Source organism: Besnoitia besnoiti, chromosome I, assembly GCF_002563875.1.
Source record: "Besnoitia besnoiti strain Bb-Ger1 chromosome I, whole genome shotgun sequence".
Classification (NCBI taxonomy): Eukaryota; Apicomplexa; class Conoidasida; order Eucoccidiorida; family Sarcocystidae; genus Besnoitia; species Besnoitia besnoiti.
In genome coordinates this window covers 8067832-8084414 of record NC_042356.1, presented here as the reverse complement: position 1 = coordinate 8084414, position 16583 = coordinate 8067832, and the positions used below count along the sequence as shown (strand labels likewise).

Sequence of the window (16583 nt, the reverse complement as noted above, 5' to 3'; positions counted from 1 at the left end):
GTCAGGGGCTTGTGTGAGGGCGAGTGGCTACCAAGACACAGAGAGCAGAGCGAGCGTCGACAAGTCGTAAGCTAGGGCTGGTGACAAGCTGCCACATTTTCGTACATGATCATGAGTCTCCACTGTCGTAGATGCACAAACGGGTGGGGGATGGTCTTACGCAGCACCCCCAGCGGAGACGGGTGACACACTTGCCACCAACTCCACCAGCACCAGAGCTCTCGCACTTTGCATTCAGAGGCCATGCAGTGCTTTGTTGGGTTTCCACACCGCCGTGAAGCAGCTCACGTTTGCCGCTCAAAAATGAAGACTCTGCGGTTTCCTTGTTGCAAGCGCGCTGCCACGGCGCGACAGCGGCCGGTGCGCCAGGTCTACCACGTATGAGTTGCACGCGAATTTGCACAGCACATGTCATGAGTTTGATTGCGCCAGTCACGACAGCAGCAGAGCTGCGACTGTTCCGCTCCTGCGCCGCAGGGATCGAAGAATTTCAACGTTCCGCTGGAGTGGCGGAGAGAAGGAAGCCGCCTTTCAGCTTTCCTTTTACACGCCCCCAGGCAGAGCTGCCGAAGCCCTCAAGGCAAACAAACAGCAATGGGAAACTCCAGGACGGGAATGGGCTGCCCTTCGGGTGGAGGCTTGCACAGACTGCATCTGTGGGACTGCTCGATCCTGTGTTTCTCCGCTACGAGCTCGGAGGCTTATCTACCGTCCCCTTCCTGGGACTCCAAGGATCCACAGTTTCTTGTTCCACCGCGTGGCACTTCTCTCGGCGAAATAGCCTCTTCTCCAAAGTCAGATATGACGAAAGTCGGATCCTGCAGCTCTGAGCGCGCATGCGCTGACCTTTGGCGAGACTTGAGCTCAGACCCTCTTGCTGTAGACAGTCCTGCTGTTGACAGTGTTTTCGGGGAAGCTTCGATGCCTGCCCCTGTCGACGGGGATTCAACGCCTTTCCTTACTCAGCCATCAAAGCACGATTTCAGTAGAACGTCATTTAGTGGTATACAGAGTTGCGAAATCATCACTGAACGCGAGAACGGACGGTCGGAAGTGACTCTCGCTCGCTCATGCGGCGAGTGCCTGAGCAGCCTCCATGGACGCCCTCTCTTTTTTGCAATCTCTTCTGCGACCGCACTCACAGAAGATGAACAGCCTCGTTGCTTCCCAGAGAGGGGAGAGTGTACCGTTCTCCAGCCACGAGAAGCGTTAATCCAACATGCCTTGTTGGATAGCATGGAGGAGAACCGGTTCTGCGCGCATCCATGCGAACGCGAGAGGCCAGAAGCTCTCAACATGCTGAGCTTGGCGTCAGGCAGCATGGCGCTTGACAGCGCACCCGCGCACGCACCAGACTCTTCGTCTTCTGTGTTTGCTTGCCGAAGTTCCTCAGCCACAAGCAGCCCTTCTTCATGCCTGTTTTCGCCTGCCCCCCCTGCATCTGTATCTCATTTCGCTTGTGCGAGTCGCAGTGTCTCTGCCGATGCTCGATCACCAGTGGCGATGAAAAACGAAGATAGTCGCACTTCGCCCTCACTCGACAGAGCTCAGGTTTTCCATTCGCTCTCGCTAGCATCCGTAGGCGTGCGTTCGGCGGCGCGAGCTGCATGCTCGTTTGTAGGACCCGGTGACCACGAGACAGCCGTCGAAGTAACAGGAATGGACGCGCCTTTCAGCAATCGCCGAATCTCGCCTCTTCGCTCCCTCCCACGTGGGCAAAAGCGACTTGAACCGAAGCAAGCTCGCGCCGGCCTGGACTTCCAGAAACTAGAAGCGCTCGAGGAAAGGAAGCTGAAGAGGTTGAGAGTCTCGGGGTTCCAACAACTCGACGGCGGTTCCCAAGTTCTTCTGCTGGCGGTGCGCAGCCGGGCTGTGCACAGTGGGCAAAAGTCAGCGCTCCTTGGAGACTTGCAAACGAAAGCCAAGAGGCGGAAGGCAAGAGGGCTCCATGTCCGAGTTCGCGTTCCATCTTGCCGTTCGTCGCCGTCGCCGCGCGAGTCTCAAATCCGAGAGTCGTCCTATTCGAGCTCGCCGTCATCCTCTCCGCTCTCTGCTGTCTCCCTCGCCTCTTCCTCCTCTTCGCCCTCCTCTTCGTCCTCCTCACTATCCTCATTTTCGCCGTCTTCCTGGTTTTCGCCTTCTCACTGCTTCTTGAGACGCTCTCGACAGCGAGATCACAGCGAAGATCACCGTGAAAAAGAGGGACTTGCTGCCTCAAGGCAGCCGAGGCATCCCGCTTGCCGAGCGCGCGCACAGCGCGAGCCTGCCTCCGGCGCCGGCGCGTCTGCCGCCCCCGATCCCCTCGGAGCGAAGCTTGAATACTTCCCTCTCGTGGCGTCTTCGTCTCCTTTGCCTTCGCTTCCGCCGGAATCGACCTTGAAGCCCGGAGCCTTCCGCGAGCAGGCGCCAGAAGGAGACTCCGGAGAATCGCCCCTCTGGCGCTCCAGGCCGGTAACACGCGATTCCGCGCGGCCCTCTCACACAGCGGACGAGACGAAATATGCGGAAAGGAATCCAATGGGTCGGCGCACATCGCCACGATGCTCGTCAAATGAAGAGGGCTGGAGTCTCTGCGGACGTGCCTCGGACCCTCGAGGTGATGAGCAGACTACCCTCGCGGGCTCTCGCAGTTCTTCAGGCGCTTCTTTGTCGTTCCGCCACGGCCAGGCGCACAGCGCAGACAGCGGGAAACCTCGGCAGAAGGCATCAAAAGAGAGTCCCTCCGCTGTCTACTCTTCTGCGTCGACTCCTGCCTCTCCCTCGCTCTCTCTGAAGGATGCACGCGAAGACTGTCGTGCCTCTGAGGAAGGCCGCGAGCGGGTCGATGACCCCTGCGGAAGGCCTTTTGCTGACTCAACTCCCCAGCATCCTCGCTGCCACGATACTTCGACAGGAGGAGGCCGTTCTCGCGTTGCCGCCTCCGCGCGTCACCACCCTTCCGTTTGCGCCTCGTCGCCGTTGTCTCCTCGCACGTCCTCCGCCGGCTCTTTGACTCTTCAAGCATCGTGTGGCTCTGAGAACGAGTTCGAGGCAGGCGGCGCGGAGCGTCTTCATTCGCGTAGTGAGCAGCGGGGAAGGGCAAAGACGTACAGCCAGAGTGAAGAGACTCGACTGCGAGGGCAGGAGGCAGAAGGAAGCCAGGAGGACGCACGCGCGGAACGCGATGAAGACGCTCTGCTTTTGAGTTTTCTCTTCATTGACGCGCCTTCGCCTTCTCGCCCTTCGCGTCTCCGCTCGCCTACAGGGGGTGGGCGAGGCGCCGGCTTGTCCGCCCGGCTTTCTTGTCTGAGTCGCAGTCCAAAATGCGAACACGGCGTCACGCTACCTGAAAGCCAACGGCAGCATAAAACCCCTCCGCAGCCGGAGGCGGCTGGCCTCTACGGCGCGAGTGCGTTCTCGGCTTCAGACGAGGTTTTGCGTCGCGATTGTTCGATGGGAAAGCTGAGCGAAGAAGAAATAAAGACGCCGTTGTCTCTTCAGTCGGTGGAGGCGGCTGTCGCGCTGCGTACGCACAAGGAAGGGCGCGCGGCGGCGGAGACACACATCCCTCCGCGTGAGCTTTGCAAAGGAGAAAATCAGTGGATTACCGAACAGTGTACAGACGCCAGCGACAAGCGGCCACGTGACCTGTCCTCCACGCAGACTGAGCAGCAAGGTGGCTCAACAGACAGTTTTTTTGCTTCTGCCGCCGAAAGCGAGACTTCTTCTTCCTCCTTCTACGCCTGTGTGTATCCACTGCCCTACTCTGCGATGTCGTCCGCCTCTCCGCTCTCACCAGTATCATCCGATGCCTCGCTTACGCACGCCCTCCCTTCTGTCTCGTCCCTCTCCCTCCTCCCGTTTGCCCTTCCCAGCGCTGTAGAGTTCCTGCATTCTCACCGCGACCTCCACAGCGCTCGGCGACGTCGCCGAAGGGAGGAAGAAGCTTCCTCTGCGCGTTCGCCTCCCAGCCGCCTCCCGCAGAATCCTCAGCGCGACACCAAGAGGGCAAGAGGCGACTTGGCGTGTTCATCGTCTTCCTCGTCTGCGTCTCGCGCCTCGGCGTCTACCGCCTCATCCGCTTCGCTCGCTGCCTCATCTCCGCCCTCGTCGGCCTCCTCGGCTGACTCGGCTGCCCCCTCCGCGCAGGCCTTTGCCCCTAGCGCCAACTCGCCTCAGCCTCCGGAAGCTGCCTCAGCGGGACGAGGCTCCGCTGCGCCGAGCGCCGCAGCCGCCAGGAAGCATCCGCGGAGAGCCACTGAAGCAGCGCGGCGCGAGGCGCACACAGCGAGTCGAGGCGGCGGCGGAGACGCTGGGGAGCCATTCCGCCAGTCGCCCGCGACACGACCTCAAGTGTGGAAAGGACTGGGGTGGCTCAACGCGGCAGCGCGCAGCGACGCGACCTTCCCCGCGTCCTCCCCCTCCGTCGCCGCCCACGCGGCTCCCTCTTGGGCCTTTCAGTCGTCCCCCGGGGCCGCGTCAAGCGCCCCGCGGTCAGGGAGGGCGTCGCTTTGTCGCGTCGCTTCCTCGGCCGGGGGAGACGACGACCTTGAAGGCGCGCACGCTGCTGCAGACTTCCAGGTGCAGCGCACGGCCTCTCTCTCGCTCTGCGGACAGGAGAGGCTGCGCGCCGTTTCCTCTTCTAGCCGATCGTCCGCCGCGCTGGCGTGCGCGGTTCCGGAGGCTCCCTCGGGGTCTGCGTCTGCTTTCTTTGCCGCTTCGGCAGCTGCGCCCGTGCCGGCGTCTGCATCGGGGGATGCTTCGCCGCCTCCAGCTCAGGGCCGCATGGCGCGCCCGCCTTCTCCAGCACCACGCTCGTCGTGCGGTAGACAAGGCGGCGACGCATCGCAGCAAGCCCCCGTTCCCGACTCCACTCTTTCTTTCCACGTCTCTCCTCCGCCTGGCGCCTGCGTGCTGGTCCCTGCTGTCGCGGCGCCCTCGTCGATCTACTCGCCAGCTCTTCCGTCTCATGCTCAACTCGAGTCCGCCGCGACGCCTGCGGCCCCCGCCTCGCAGCAGCCCATTCTCGCAGGCTCTCCTGTCCGCTCTGGCGTCGCCTCGCGTGCGCAGGCGTCCAGCCTCAACCCGTGCATCGAAGGCCTTCGCCAGCATGACGCGTCGCGCCCGTTCGCGCCTTGGAGTCACCCGGCCGCCTCTGCGTTCTTCTGTGCGTCGCCGCCGCCCTCGCCGGCGCCCGAGGCCCCTCGCGCCCGCGACCGCGACTGGCAGTCTACCCTTTGCTCGACCTACACGGCCCTCCGGCTGCTGTCGCCGCGCACGCTCCGCTCGCTGCTGCACTGCCTCGTCTCCCCCGCGGGCCCAGGCTCTCACGCGCCCGCGGACGGCGACCGGCTGCGCGGTGAAGCGAATCAACAAATGGATTCACAATCGCAGCGCGCCGCTGAGGGAGCCGCGCGGAACGGCGCGAAGCCAACCGCACACGCGGCGCGGGAGCCACCGGCGGACGCGTGGCCCGTAAGAGGCATCGCGGCCTTCGGATCGAGCGCAGAGGCGCCCGGCGCGAGCGGGGGGGAGGCCGCTGCAGCGAGCGCGGGTCGCAAGGAGGAGAGGGAACGCGAAAAGGCAAGTCAGAAGGGCGCAGCTGGGCTGACGCAATGTACGGCTCTCGGCAAGGCCGCCTTCCTCTCTCCAGGCGCAGGACGCCGACTCGACTGCGTCGTAGGCACGCGTTCGCAGCCCAGCGAAGGAACCCGAGTGTGCTTCTCGTCTCGCTTCTCGTCACTATCTCCTTCCCTCTCTGGGTCGCTCCACGGGCTCGCCTCCGCCTCGCCCCTCCTCGCCAGAGAACGCTCTTCTTCCGCTCCAGTCGCTTCGCCATTGACGAGCTTTGCCTTCTCCGCAGGCGCTGCCTCGGAGCTGTCCTCTTCTTCTTCTGGCGGCTCTCTCCCCTCGACGCCCAGTCCCCCTGACGGCCGAGTATGCGCTCTGCGGTGCCCGTCCGCCGCGGAAAAAGGAAATGCAGTGGAAAAGGGACTCGCAGCTCCGCCCGATGCCCCCGGGGCCTGCGCGGGCCTCCAGACGCCTCATCTTGGGCTTCCGCCGGCCCACCTCGATGGAGACAGACGAGTCGGTTTTCCCTTCTCTTCCTCCCCGATGCGACCCGATGCCGCTGCGATGCCTTGCCGCGCGGACGATGAACGCGCCTGCGAGATGAAGCTCGAAGCCTTCTCGTCGGAAGGGTCGAAGAGGAATCTGGAGTTCTCTGCAGACGAGGGCGACTTCAGCGCTGGCGAGAGGCAGCCTCATCAACGCAGCGGCAGCGCGCAACGAGACGAGAAAGCTGCAGTGGCGGGGAAGGCTGAGAGAGAGCGCGTAGGGAGATCGGGAGCAGGCGAATGCGCGAACGACGCGAGAGAGGGCGGCGCAGCGTGCGTTAACGCAGAGGTGCCTGAGAGAGAGCGAGGGGGGGCGCTGCTGCTGCGGAGCGAAGACGAATCACAAGCAGAAGCAGTCACGGGCAAGCAGCGACAGCACGGCAACGATAGCGGAGACAGTCCAGGAGGCGAGAGGGAAAAAGGTGAAATGCAGAGCCTGGGGACTGGTGGAAAAGCGGACAGGGATCCAGGGGCTCGTGGCGAGGACGGGCTGGGGGCCTCGACAAGGAGGCACGAAGAGAACCGCCAAGAGGCCGGCGCGGGACCGATGTCCATCGCGGTCAAGCGAGACACAGGCAAAGGTGCAGGCGGAGACGAAAAGACGATTCTTCAAAACTGTCAGCCCCTTCTCCTCTTTCTTCTTCAGCAGGCTCAAAAGGAAATGCGTGCGCAGCGAGACCGGCACCGCCATCCTGTCTCGAACGCTGAACTCTCCGCAAAAAGCCAGAGGAGCCAATACTGCCTCTCAGGCACTACCGAGATAGCAGCCCCAGCTGCCGCGTCTCTCTTGCCTTCTCTTTCTCCCGATGTCGCCTCTTCGATTTCCTCCTCTTTGGCCCCCTCCCTGTCAGCTTCGCTCCTTCCTCTGCCCTCGTCAGCGCCTTCCAGGCTCCTGGACTCGCCTCCCGGCGCTGCCATCCCTCCCCCCGCAACCAGCTCTGTGCAGGCTTCGGCCGTTCACCTTCTTTCTCCCTCCGGCGCGCCTGCGGCTCCGCCGTGCCCGGTGCTTTCGTCTTATATTCGGGGGCCAGGCGAACTGGAAGCGAGCGGCACAGCCCTGGCCTCGCGTCGTCGTCTGGCGCTCCTCTCAGACCAGAGGCGCCCCTGTTGGAGTCTGGCGCCTGCTGCGGCTCCTGCGCCGTCTCTCTCTGCGGCGCTCGCACCCTCTGCACGTCTCGGCTCGCAGCCTGCGTCGCTGGCATGCGCGCCTCCTCTCTCGTCGCTTGCCACTCTCTGCTCAGGCCTTCAGCCTCAGCTGCCAGTCCCCGCGGCTGTGCCGTCTCCTCTGTTGCCATTCGCCTCTCCGGGGTATCTGTGGGGGTCGCATCGCCTGTTTCGGCCGCCTGGCGTGGGGTCGCCACTCCCGGTCCCCTCCGCCGCGGGGTTTGCGCCGTCCGCCTGCCAGCTGCCTTCGCAGGCCCTCTCGCCGTCTTGCCTGTCGGCGTTTGCGGCGTCTGCGGCGTATCCTCCAGGCTCCCTCGAGTCGCCGCCGTCGCTGGCGTCGCTCGCCGCAGTGCCTCGCGCTTTCCCGGCTTACTCGGCGACCGCCGCCTCCGCCTTCACGTCCCTCGCCTCCACGTTTACGCCGTCGCTCGCAGGCCTTCCAGAGGCGTGCGCGCCGCACTTTCTGAACGCGCCGCTGGCGGGGACGCGGCGCCTGCAGGTCTGTGCGCATCCGCGCAGCGGAGGCCGCAAGAGAGATGTCTACAGAAGAAGCAAAGTCGAGCCTCCCGAGGCCGCTCCACAAACCGACGGGCTTGCTGGGCGATCTGATTCCGAGCCGCCGCGCGCTGTGTCTCCTTCTGCGCCTCTGGGATCCGTCGCCTCCGCTTCCGCCTGCTCTCCCCCCCTGACGCAGCTGTCTCCCTCCTGTCACTTTCGCCCCTCGCCCTTGGGGGCTCCGGACGCCGCTGCCTTGCGAGTGCTTCCGGCCTCTTCCGTTTCCTCTTGTGAAGTGTCCTACCTCTCCTATTCAAGTTTTTCGTCTGCCGATGCCGCGGGGCAGTTCCGAGCGGCGTGGTCTCTTCTTCCGCCTCCGCCTGGCGCCTTGGCTGAAGCTTCCACTGCCTCTTCTGCCTCGCGTCCTTCACCCTCGTGTGTCGGCGCTCCTTCGCCGCCGCTCGGCGCGTCGCCCTCCTACGCGTCCCCGTCCTCTGCGCCTCTGCGCGGTTCGATGGCCGCCTTCGCTGTGCCGCCGATGCTTCAGACGCCTCTTGCATCTGCGCCTGCGGCACTGCAGGCGTTTTCTGCGCCTCTTGCGCCCGTCTCTTTCTGTCTGCCTTCCCCATCCCTGCAGAGTTCAGCGGGAGCTTCGCTTGCCTCTCGCGTGGCACCTCTGCCTGCTTCGCGTTCTTCCCATCCAGCTGTGTCTCGCGGCTCTGCACCAAGTCCTCAATCTCCGGCCTCGTCGCGATTCACGTCGACAGCCCCGTCTTCAGCCTCCACTCCGGAGGCGTCTCCTTGTCTCTTTTCGTCCGCCTCGCCATCCGTTCGAGGAGGCGCCGCGAACCCCGCCCTCAGGGGCGCCGTGCGCGACGCCTCTCCAGCCCTTCTCGAGCAGAGTGCGCTGAGAAAACGCGGAAGACGGCGAAAAGAGAGGCAGGCGCTGTCGCCCTCCGCATGCGTACAGGCTGGCGACCAGGCCTGTCTTGCTGAAGGGGCGCTCACACAAGTCAAACTCGCGAAAACGGCCGAGGACGCAGGGGCGGGCGAGGAGGATCTGGTCCCGGGCGCGGGCTCAGCTGCGCGTTCTCTGCTGAAAAGTGGAGAGGTTTCGCCGCATCTCTTGCCTTCTTCACTCCACGCTCAAGGCGCGTCTGCAGGAGGCCGGCGCGACCCCGAAACGCAAACGACCTCCTCGTTCTCTGAGGCCTCCTCGCTGTTCGCGTTCGCCTTTTCTTCCCAGCTGTTTTCATCTTCTCGGTCGCAGCTGCCTCGCGAGTCGCCCTCGGCTGTCGCCGGCGCTGAGCCGCTGAAAGCCCTCGCGCCTCACAAACCCGGCGCTGCGGCCTGCAGCCACGTGCCTCGAATCGGCTTTCCCCCCCCGCCACCCCTTGTTCATTCGAGCTATTCTACTTCTCTTTCTGAGTCTGTATCGGTGGCGCCTCGCGGCTCGTCTCAGGCTGCTGCTTCGTCCGCTGCCTCTTCTGCTGCGGTCGATGCGCTCGCGCCTTCCGCCTGCGAGGCCGCGTCCCGCTTGCGACTTCTGCCGCCGTTCATGGGCTCTCACGGCTCCAGTCTGTCTCCCGCGCTCTCCTTCTCCTCCGCGTCGTCCTCCTCGCCCTCGCTCGCGCCGTCGTCTCCTGCTTCGCTCGCGTCTTCGCAAGGCGACTTTGCCGCAGTCTCGCTGGCGCTCGAGACCTTAATCAGCGACGCAACTCCGGAGACGCGCGCGCAGTCCGCCTCAGCTGTCGCGGCGTCTGATGCAGCGCCAGCCTCAGCCGCGACCCTCTCATGGGGCGCGCAGGCACCAGGCGCGTGCGGGGATTTTCCCCTCTCTGCAGGCTGCTCAAACGGCGAGCGGCGCCAGCAGGCGCGGCAGGAGGCAGCACACGCGGCACAGGACGCACAGGCTGCTACCGCCTCCTCGACAGCGAGTTTTGATTCGCTTTCGCGCGCCTCCTCCTCCGCCCGCCGGGCTAGGGCGGGCGTCGTCCGGGGGCTCTCGCCGCGTCTCGGGGCGGTCGCACCCCCGCGAGACGGAAGCAGCCCCTGGCGGTCGCTGGCTGCTGCTTCAGGAAGGCTCGCGGCGCCGGCGCCCCCCGCGGCAACTGGCAGCCGCGCTGCCGAGCGGCGCGCCGGAGCAGGGCGAGTCGACGGACGCGAGCCGCCGTGGGCTACCCAGCTGCGCGAAGGCAGCGGGGAGAGAGACACGGACGCAGGCGGCGTGCGGCGAAGGAGCGCGTGCGCGAGGATGTGTCGAGACACGCGCCAGAGAGGCTGGGCGAAAAGGCGAGCATGCAGAGGCTGCGTGGCGAGGGGGAGGTGCGCGGGGTGATATTCAAACTCGAGCCGACAGAAGGGTCAAACGCCGACAGGGGAGCGTGGGCAGAGTCGAACGCACTGGAGGGTGAAAAGGCGCAGAGGAAAGGCGCCGAAGCCTTGGAGGGAATGTCGAAAGCGGGACTCGAGAGAAAGCGAGGCGAACGTGGCTGTCATAACGGAGACGCAGGAGGCAAGGAAGACGCAGTAGGCGAGGAAGACACAAGAATGTCGATGGGAATGTCACGCGCGAAAGGGAGAGAGCCGAGAAGAAAGACGCAGCGAGGAGGCAGAGTCAAGTTGCAGGCGAAGCAGAGAGAGAAGCGCCAAGACGCGAAGAGGAGGCGACGAGACCGGAGAGAAAGAAGACATCAAGCGGATTGCCGCTGCTGAGCACCCCTCCGCTTCACGCATCAGAAGGATCACGGGAGGAACGTCGCTTCAAAAAACTCGAAGGCGAAAAGCGCAAAACGAAGCGCAGAAGAAGGATGAGAGCAGGCCCGGTAGTATTCCACACAAGGAACAGACGCCTCCTGAAAACGAGTGCAGCAGGAGGAGGCTTCGAACTGGGGCGTGTTGATGGTTTGAGGCAAACCTGACCCGTACCTTTCTGCCGCGCCCTTCCAGCCCACAGAACTCGCTCTGTAGAATCGATCTTACGTGGTTAAGAGGACAGGGCGACTCGCCGGAGAACTTCCTGCAGGTGTCTTTCGAGAGAGGCACCAGAGCGAACACGGTTGAGTGAAGAAGCGAGTTCTTCGCCGTCGCTCAGGGGCATCTCCTGGCCAGATGACTTTGCGTATACCAGAGAGGAGTAGTGTGCATTTTCTTCGGCTCAGAGCCGCATTCCAACTCTATGTGCGTACGACTAGGAAGTAGAAGGTGTGTGACTCTGCTCTTCGCGTGCTGTGTGTACCTTAAAGGTGCTCGAAAGCCCCACAAATGTCGAAGACGAAAGGGGTGACAAGCTAACGGCATCCACTCATTTTCTCAGTTCCTCTTCAGACCCTTTCCGCTTGCTTGCACAGCCCCACAGGAGATCTGAGAATGGAGCCTGAGGTCTCTTCGCACTAGCGAGGTAGAAGCTGTGGCAGCGACGCCAACCGAGTTCGCTTGACCTCGGCTCTCCTCACACATCCCTGCATGCGAGGAACCCGAAGCCGAGCGGGGTTGGCTTCAAAACACCATCCGCAACTGTGTCGCCTGGGCTGGGGACTGCCGACGATACGCGCGGCGACTGCCCGCGACGGCCGGGTGCATGCACTTAAGAGGCAGCGAGCAAACAGTGAAGCCAATCAACAGTCTGCTTCGTACGAAGCGAAGACTCTCGCGCCCGCCTCTGTGACCAGCGACGCAGCGACCGTTTCGATCCTTTGCTTCTCCATCCGCGTGCGAACGTCGAGCAGTGAAGCTGGGGCAGTCGCGCGCTCGCCGCACCGCCACGCGTAGGAACGGCGGCCTGCCGGCGTGCAAATCAAAATTAAGCATCCATATTTGTGACATAAATCTACAAATGCACCTAAATTCAAAAAGCACTCAGAAGAAAACAGGGATTCAGACTTCGAATTCTTCAAGGAAGTCGTGCAATGCAGCAAGTGCGCGGCTTCAAACCACTCTAACTGACCTACCTGAGGATTTTCGTCCTTTTTTTCGAATGTTCGCATGCCACATTGAGAAATTCTTCTCTTTATCGAATCCTAGACTCATCTGGCGGGAAGTCTGCCATGCGATATGACGGAAACGCTGCCGAGCGAGACCTTCGTGCATCGCAGATGAACTTATCTACAGCCCAGCGACTCTGCAAAAACGCTGGCGTTAGGCGAACCCCGCCTCGTCCTCTTAACTGTCTCGAGTCTCTCGCGCAGGATGCGCTCCCAGCACACGCTGGAACCGACAGATAAAGATATAGATAGGTATAGAAAGATGTAGATAGGTACAGATATAGATAGGTATAGGTAGATACTGAGAGACAGAGCGGCTTCCTGAAGCGCAGCCTGAGGCGATGAAGAGAATCGCGCGCCCCTGCGTGAGGCGAAATCCACGGCAGGACATGCAGTTTGAGACAGTTAGAAAGGAAGCCGCACAACGCGAGAGGCAGCGAGTTGCATGCGCACAGGACCATAACGCAGAAAGGACAGCCCGCGAAGAGAGGAGACGCAGCTCAAGAAAGACCTCTGAGCCCGCAGAGAGAACAAGATCGCGAGGAGACACGCGACGCACACGCCGGAGGGCATGTGAACCTCGCATCCACGAGAGACAGGCGTGTCAATTTTTCTCTTTCTTTCCGTACGAAACGATCGTTCTCCTTTTCGCCAATCACCAACTCAGCAGCTCTACTTGCGGGGGGGCGTCTCTTCTTTCCTCTGCAAGGAGGCTTGCGCCCGCGGGAAGGGCTCCGCAGCCCACCGTGAGCGGCACGTCGCCGCGGCCTCGCGTCTTTGCGGCGAGCGCGTCTCCTTCGGCGCTGCCGGACGCAGACCCCGAGAGACAGGCGTGAGTTGGCGACAGTGGATCAGAAAGCGATGAAAATGACGAAGGCGAGGACGCGGCGAAGGCGCGCGCCTGCTCGCTGGAGAAGGAGGCGGTGGAGCAAGGCGACAGCAGCTGCGTGTCCGCGATGGATGCGGCCGCCTGCTTGGACAGCGCCACATCTCCCAGTGGCAACTGGAAGTCGAAAGAAGAGGCCGCCGCGCCCACGGCCGGGTTCCGTTTCTCGAGGGGGTCGCCGGGCTCTCCGCTCCCGCTGTCTGCCCAGGGCCGCAGCAGCGCGTCTCTCGCGCGGATGTCCTCGTCGCGAGCTGTGAGAAGCGCGTCGCGCTCGTCGCGGAGGTTGTCTCGCTTGCCTCGATTCGTGCGGAAGGTCTGCTGGTTCAGGTGCGCGCGGCCGCCAAAGTACGTCTGCGCACTCAAGTCGCACTCGCTCGCCTGGCTGCCGCTGCCCCTGTCGCGGTCTTCCTCCTCGCGGCGCTCTCGACCCCCTCGCGGCAGCAAGCGCGAAGAAAAGTCGTCAAGAAAGAGGAAAAACGCGCGGCCGGCAGGATGCGCGCTGAGGCGCTCGCGCAGCCAACCCTTGGGCTTTGAGCGGAGAAAAAGCATCGCGAAGAGAACGAGCAGGTGCAGAAGCGCCGCAGAGAGCGCCGCAATGCACGCAGTCCGCTTTGTCGCCGCCGACAGCGGGAGCGTGTCCGCCGAGCAGAGAAAGAGGAAGCCGAGAAACGAGAAAAAACACGCGCCCGCGACCAGCAGCACCAGCGCACACAGCACCAGCGGCGAGCAGCCTCGACCCGACGCCATCTTCGTGAAGAAAAAAAGAAGACGGAGAGAGCCAGCGGCGCCCGCGAGACGAGTCCGTCCACGCGCAGAGGGAGGAGACACTCTAAGCAACGCGAGAGGGAGAGCGAGAAGAAGAGCGACGGACTGTAGAGGCGCGAGCGAGCGAGCCTGTTCAGATGGTGATGTAGTCGGCGAAGATTTTATCGATTTCTTTGTCAAACAACTGACAGCGAATCGGCATGTCTGCGTCGTGGAACGGATTTTTCAGCACGTAGTCTGAGTACGCCTCGTAAACGCGACGCAGAGACGCCTCGACCGCCGTCGGCGACAGGCTCAGCTCGGTCACCAAGACAAACTTCAGTCCTGAAAAGGAGAAAGAAAGTACAAACAGGCAGGGAAAATGGGAAAAAAGACAGAGAACGCAACGGGGTAGACATCCCTCCACAACCGTTGGCTCAGCCCAGGTGTGTGTGCTCTGGCGGCGCACATTTGTTGGCGAAAAGTCGACAAAGGAACGTGAAAGGTTAAAAGACAACCCTTCTAGCCGGCTGTTGAGCACGAGGCCCTTCTCGCGCACCTGTGAGCGTCTCGAGACACTGGAGTCTGAAGTTTTCCGCCTCCACACGGTTGATGCCTTTCGGCTGGAGCGCGTTGAAGAAGCTGCCTTTCTCCGAAGACGCGGGCGAGACCTGCGCGGCGATCGCACTCAGGCCGTGAAACGTCGAGGCCAGACGGATCGCGTCGTTCGCCGACAGTTGCACCGCGGGGGTAAAATTCTGCAGAAAAGCAAACGTGCGGCGAGAAACGATGCAGAAGGAGTGAAAAAGAGGAAGCAGCAACCAAACAACCGGGAAACGCACCTGCGGCTGCACATGTCCGTTGGAAACAGTGAAACTTGCAAAGCACAAGCAGGGCGGCGCCAACTCGAAAGAGGCACTCGAGAGTGGCAGATCCGGCGGACAGCGAGGGTCACGGAGACGAGCAGGAGGTCCACGAAATACGAGGGAAGAAGGAACGGGGCCGTCAGATCGCGAGAGGAGGCAAAGGACGACTTACCCTGTGATAGACGAGACTGCCGTGTTTGTTATTGATAAAAAGGGAATACATCTTCAACAGCGAGAGAAGCAGGCCGAAGTGAGCATGCAAGCGCCCAAAAGCATTTGGCAGCGAGAGGAGGGGAAGAGAAAACGCCGGAAAAAGAGGAAAAGGGGGAGTCCACGGTCACCACAACGCACAACCGAAACAGGGCGCCGAGAAGAGGCGCAGAGACAATGAGATTAGAGAGGAATGCGTGGCGGCAAATAATATGATGGAAACTGGCTGAGTTCGCGGCCGAAGAAACAATGCAGAATTACACTTGGAGTCAGACCGAATGCAGCGAAGAGAGACTGAAGACGACAGAGTCGATTCCCTTCTCTGTCAGAGAAGAGACGAGATGAGCAGAGGCAACACGAATGCCTTCGAACTACAGCTCGCAAAAAATCTGGGGCTTCCTCATAAGAAAACACCCTCTCAGCAGGTGGTGCTGGATCGGCGAAAACAAGCGGCTGTCCTTGAGAAACAGGAAGCTTCCCGGGAAAGAGGCAAGTAGCGGGGCAAGAGAAGAAGGGGTGGCGGCAGCAGCCAGAACCCAAGAAAACGGATAATATTTGCGAAGCATTTGCCAAAAGCAGAAGCGAATACAGAAGATAAAAGATAGAGCCTGCGACGGGAAAGAGTAATGCTTTTAAGAGAATATGAGAGACAGTTGGGACGGAAACCGCAGGCGGAGACCGAGAGGAAGACAGAAAAAATCCTGTCGGCAGTGCGGCTTTTCGGCTCGAGCCACACAGACGAAAGAAGAAGGACTGATGGAGATACGAACCCCCCAATCTGAACAAAGATCTCAAGAAAAAATAGAGAAAAAGAATAAAGAAGGACAGAGCGAAAATACATACAGGGGCTACAAAACGCTTCTTCCGCCCCCGCTGCCTGATCCGGTTTTTCCCAGGTGTATATACACTGCAAAACGATGTGTGCGCGAAGCCGGTCGCCGCGCGGTGTTCTAAAATATGAGATGGCGAGGCGAGACTCGCAGAAAAACTGCAAAATGTAGGAAAAATCCCCCTCTACAAAGCTCTTCTGTAGACCCTAGACAAAGGAGGCTAATTCCGTGGTCAGTCCTTCGTGTTTCACCTTTTCTCGTTGCTTCCCTCGTGCGTTTTCTGCCGCTCTACACGGCCAACTCGGAGCGCGAGTCACCTGAACCCGCGACAAGTTCCGTGTCTCTGCTCTCTCGCGCAAAGCTGAACACCAGCAAGCAACCGCGAGCTCGAGACAACAGTCCGCGCATCACATGACTCCCGTCGCGCCCGTTATTGCGGGCTTGTTGCTCTTTTCTGTTTCTCGTTTTCGCGTCCGCTGCAGAGACTACCCAGGTCGGTCTTAACAGTCAATTGCGCCGCCGAGCGGAAGGAGCGGGTCTTGCGTATCTACAGCGCAGCCTCGCGCCTCGACAAGCGCTAGAGGAGTCGCGCGAGGCACACGACGAGGACTGAGAAAGAAGGAAAAACCGAGGAGACGGAGAAAGAACAACGCGGGGGCGATGCAAACGCAGAGAAAGCTCGGGGCTCTCGAAGGAACCAGCAAAAGCGATTCTGCGTGTGTTTCGTGCCGAGAAGGCCGCGTGAGGCGGGAGAGAAAAGGGGGGAGCGCTGCCTCTCCGCTGGCGGGATGAGTCACTAAACAAGAAGGAGGGGGACGGATGAAGAGACAGAAAGTCTGAAGTGTTTGTTTGGCTTTATTTCCTTTCCTGAGGGAGATTTTGAAGAGTGACTCAGAGGAAAAAGAAGGCAGACGCAGGAGAAGACGCCGCGGGCGCGAGAGACACGTACTCGGCGCCGCGAATTGTCTCTGCTAGTTGAGACACTCAGCGCCGGTCTGCGGATGAGACGCGCGACAGAAAGAGAGCGAACAACGGGGAGCCGAGGTGAGTTTTCTCTCGGCTATTGCATTTTTTTCCCTTCTTCCCAAGTCGCCTCTCTTAAACGCCTAGCGTCAATGAGCTACTGAGGCTCGATGCCGTTCCCAGCGCACACGTCTCACTGAGCCGTAGTAGCAGCGCTGTCATCCATCAACCCTCTCCTCCTCTTCTTTCGCCTTTGTCGCTTTGCCTCTCCCTTCTGCCCTCACACCTCTGCTCTCCGTCCCCAGGCGCTGCGACCTGCCGCTTCCTCTACTTTTTCTGCTGCACTC

At 61.6% G+C, this 16583-nt stretch overlaps 3 protein-coding genes across 3 annotated transcripts; 1 reads left to right on the top strand and 2 right to left on the bottom strand.

Moving 5' to 3' along the window:
* Nucleotides 1-801: 801 nt before the first annotated feature.
* BESB_011350 (uncharacterized protein) lies at nucleotides 802-10092 on the top strand (the record flags this gene model as incomplete). The annotated part of the gene is made up of 2 exons (XM_029359889.1): nucleotides 802-1003; nucleotides 1622-10092. The coding sequence occupies 2 exons, from the start codon at nucleotides 802-804 to the stop codon at nucleotides 10090-10092; spliced, it is 8673 nt and encodes a 2890-aa protein (XP_029222802.1).
* A 2300-nt stretch (nucleotides 10093-12392) lies between these two features.
* Nucleotides 12393-13370, bottom strand: BESB_011340 (uncharacterized protein; the record flags this gene model as incomplete). The annotated part of the gene is made up of 1 exon (XM_029359888.1): nucleotides 12393-13370. The coding sequence occupies one exon, from the start codon at nucleotides 13368-13370 to the stop codon at nucleotides 12393-12395; it is 978 nt and encodes a 325-aa protein (XP_029222801.1).
* A 151-nt stretch (nucleotides 13371-13521) lies between these two features.
* Nucleotides 13522-14456, bottom strand: BESB_011330 (sybindin family protein; the record flags this gene model as incomplete). Its single annotated transcript, XM_029359887.1, has 3 exons — nucleotides 13522-13712; nucleotides 13927-14125; nucleotides 14406-14456. The coding sequence occupies 3 exons, from the start codon at nucleotides 14454-14456 to the stop codon at nucleotides 13522-13524; spliced, it is 441 nt and encodes a 146-aa protein (XP_029222800.1).
* Nucleotides 14457-16583: the final 2127 nt, after the last annotated feature.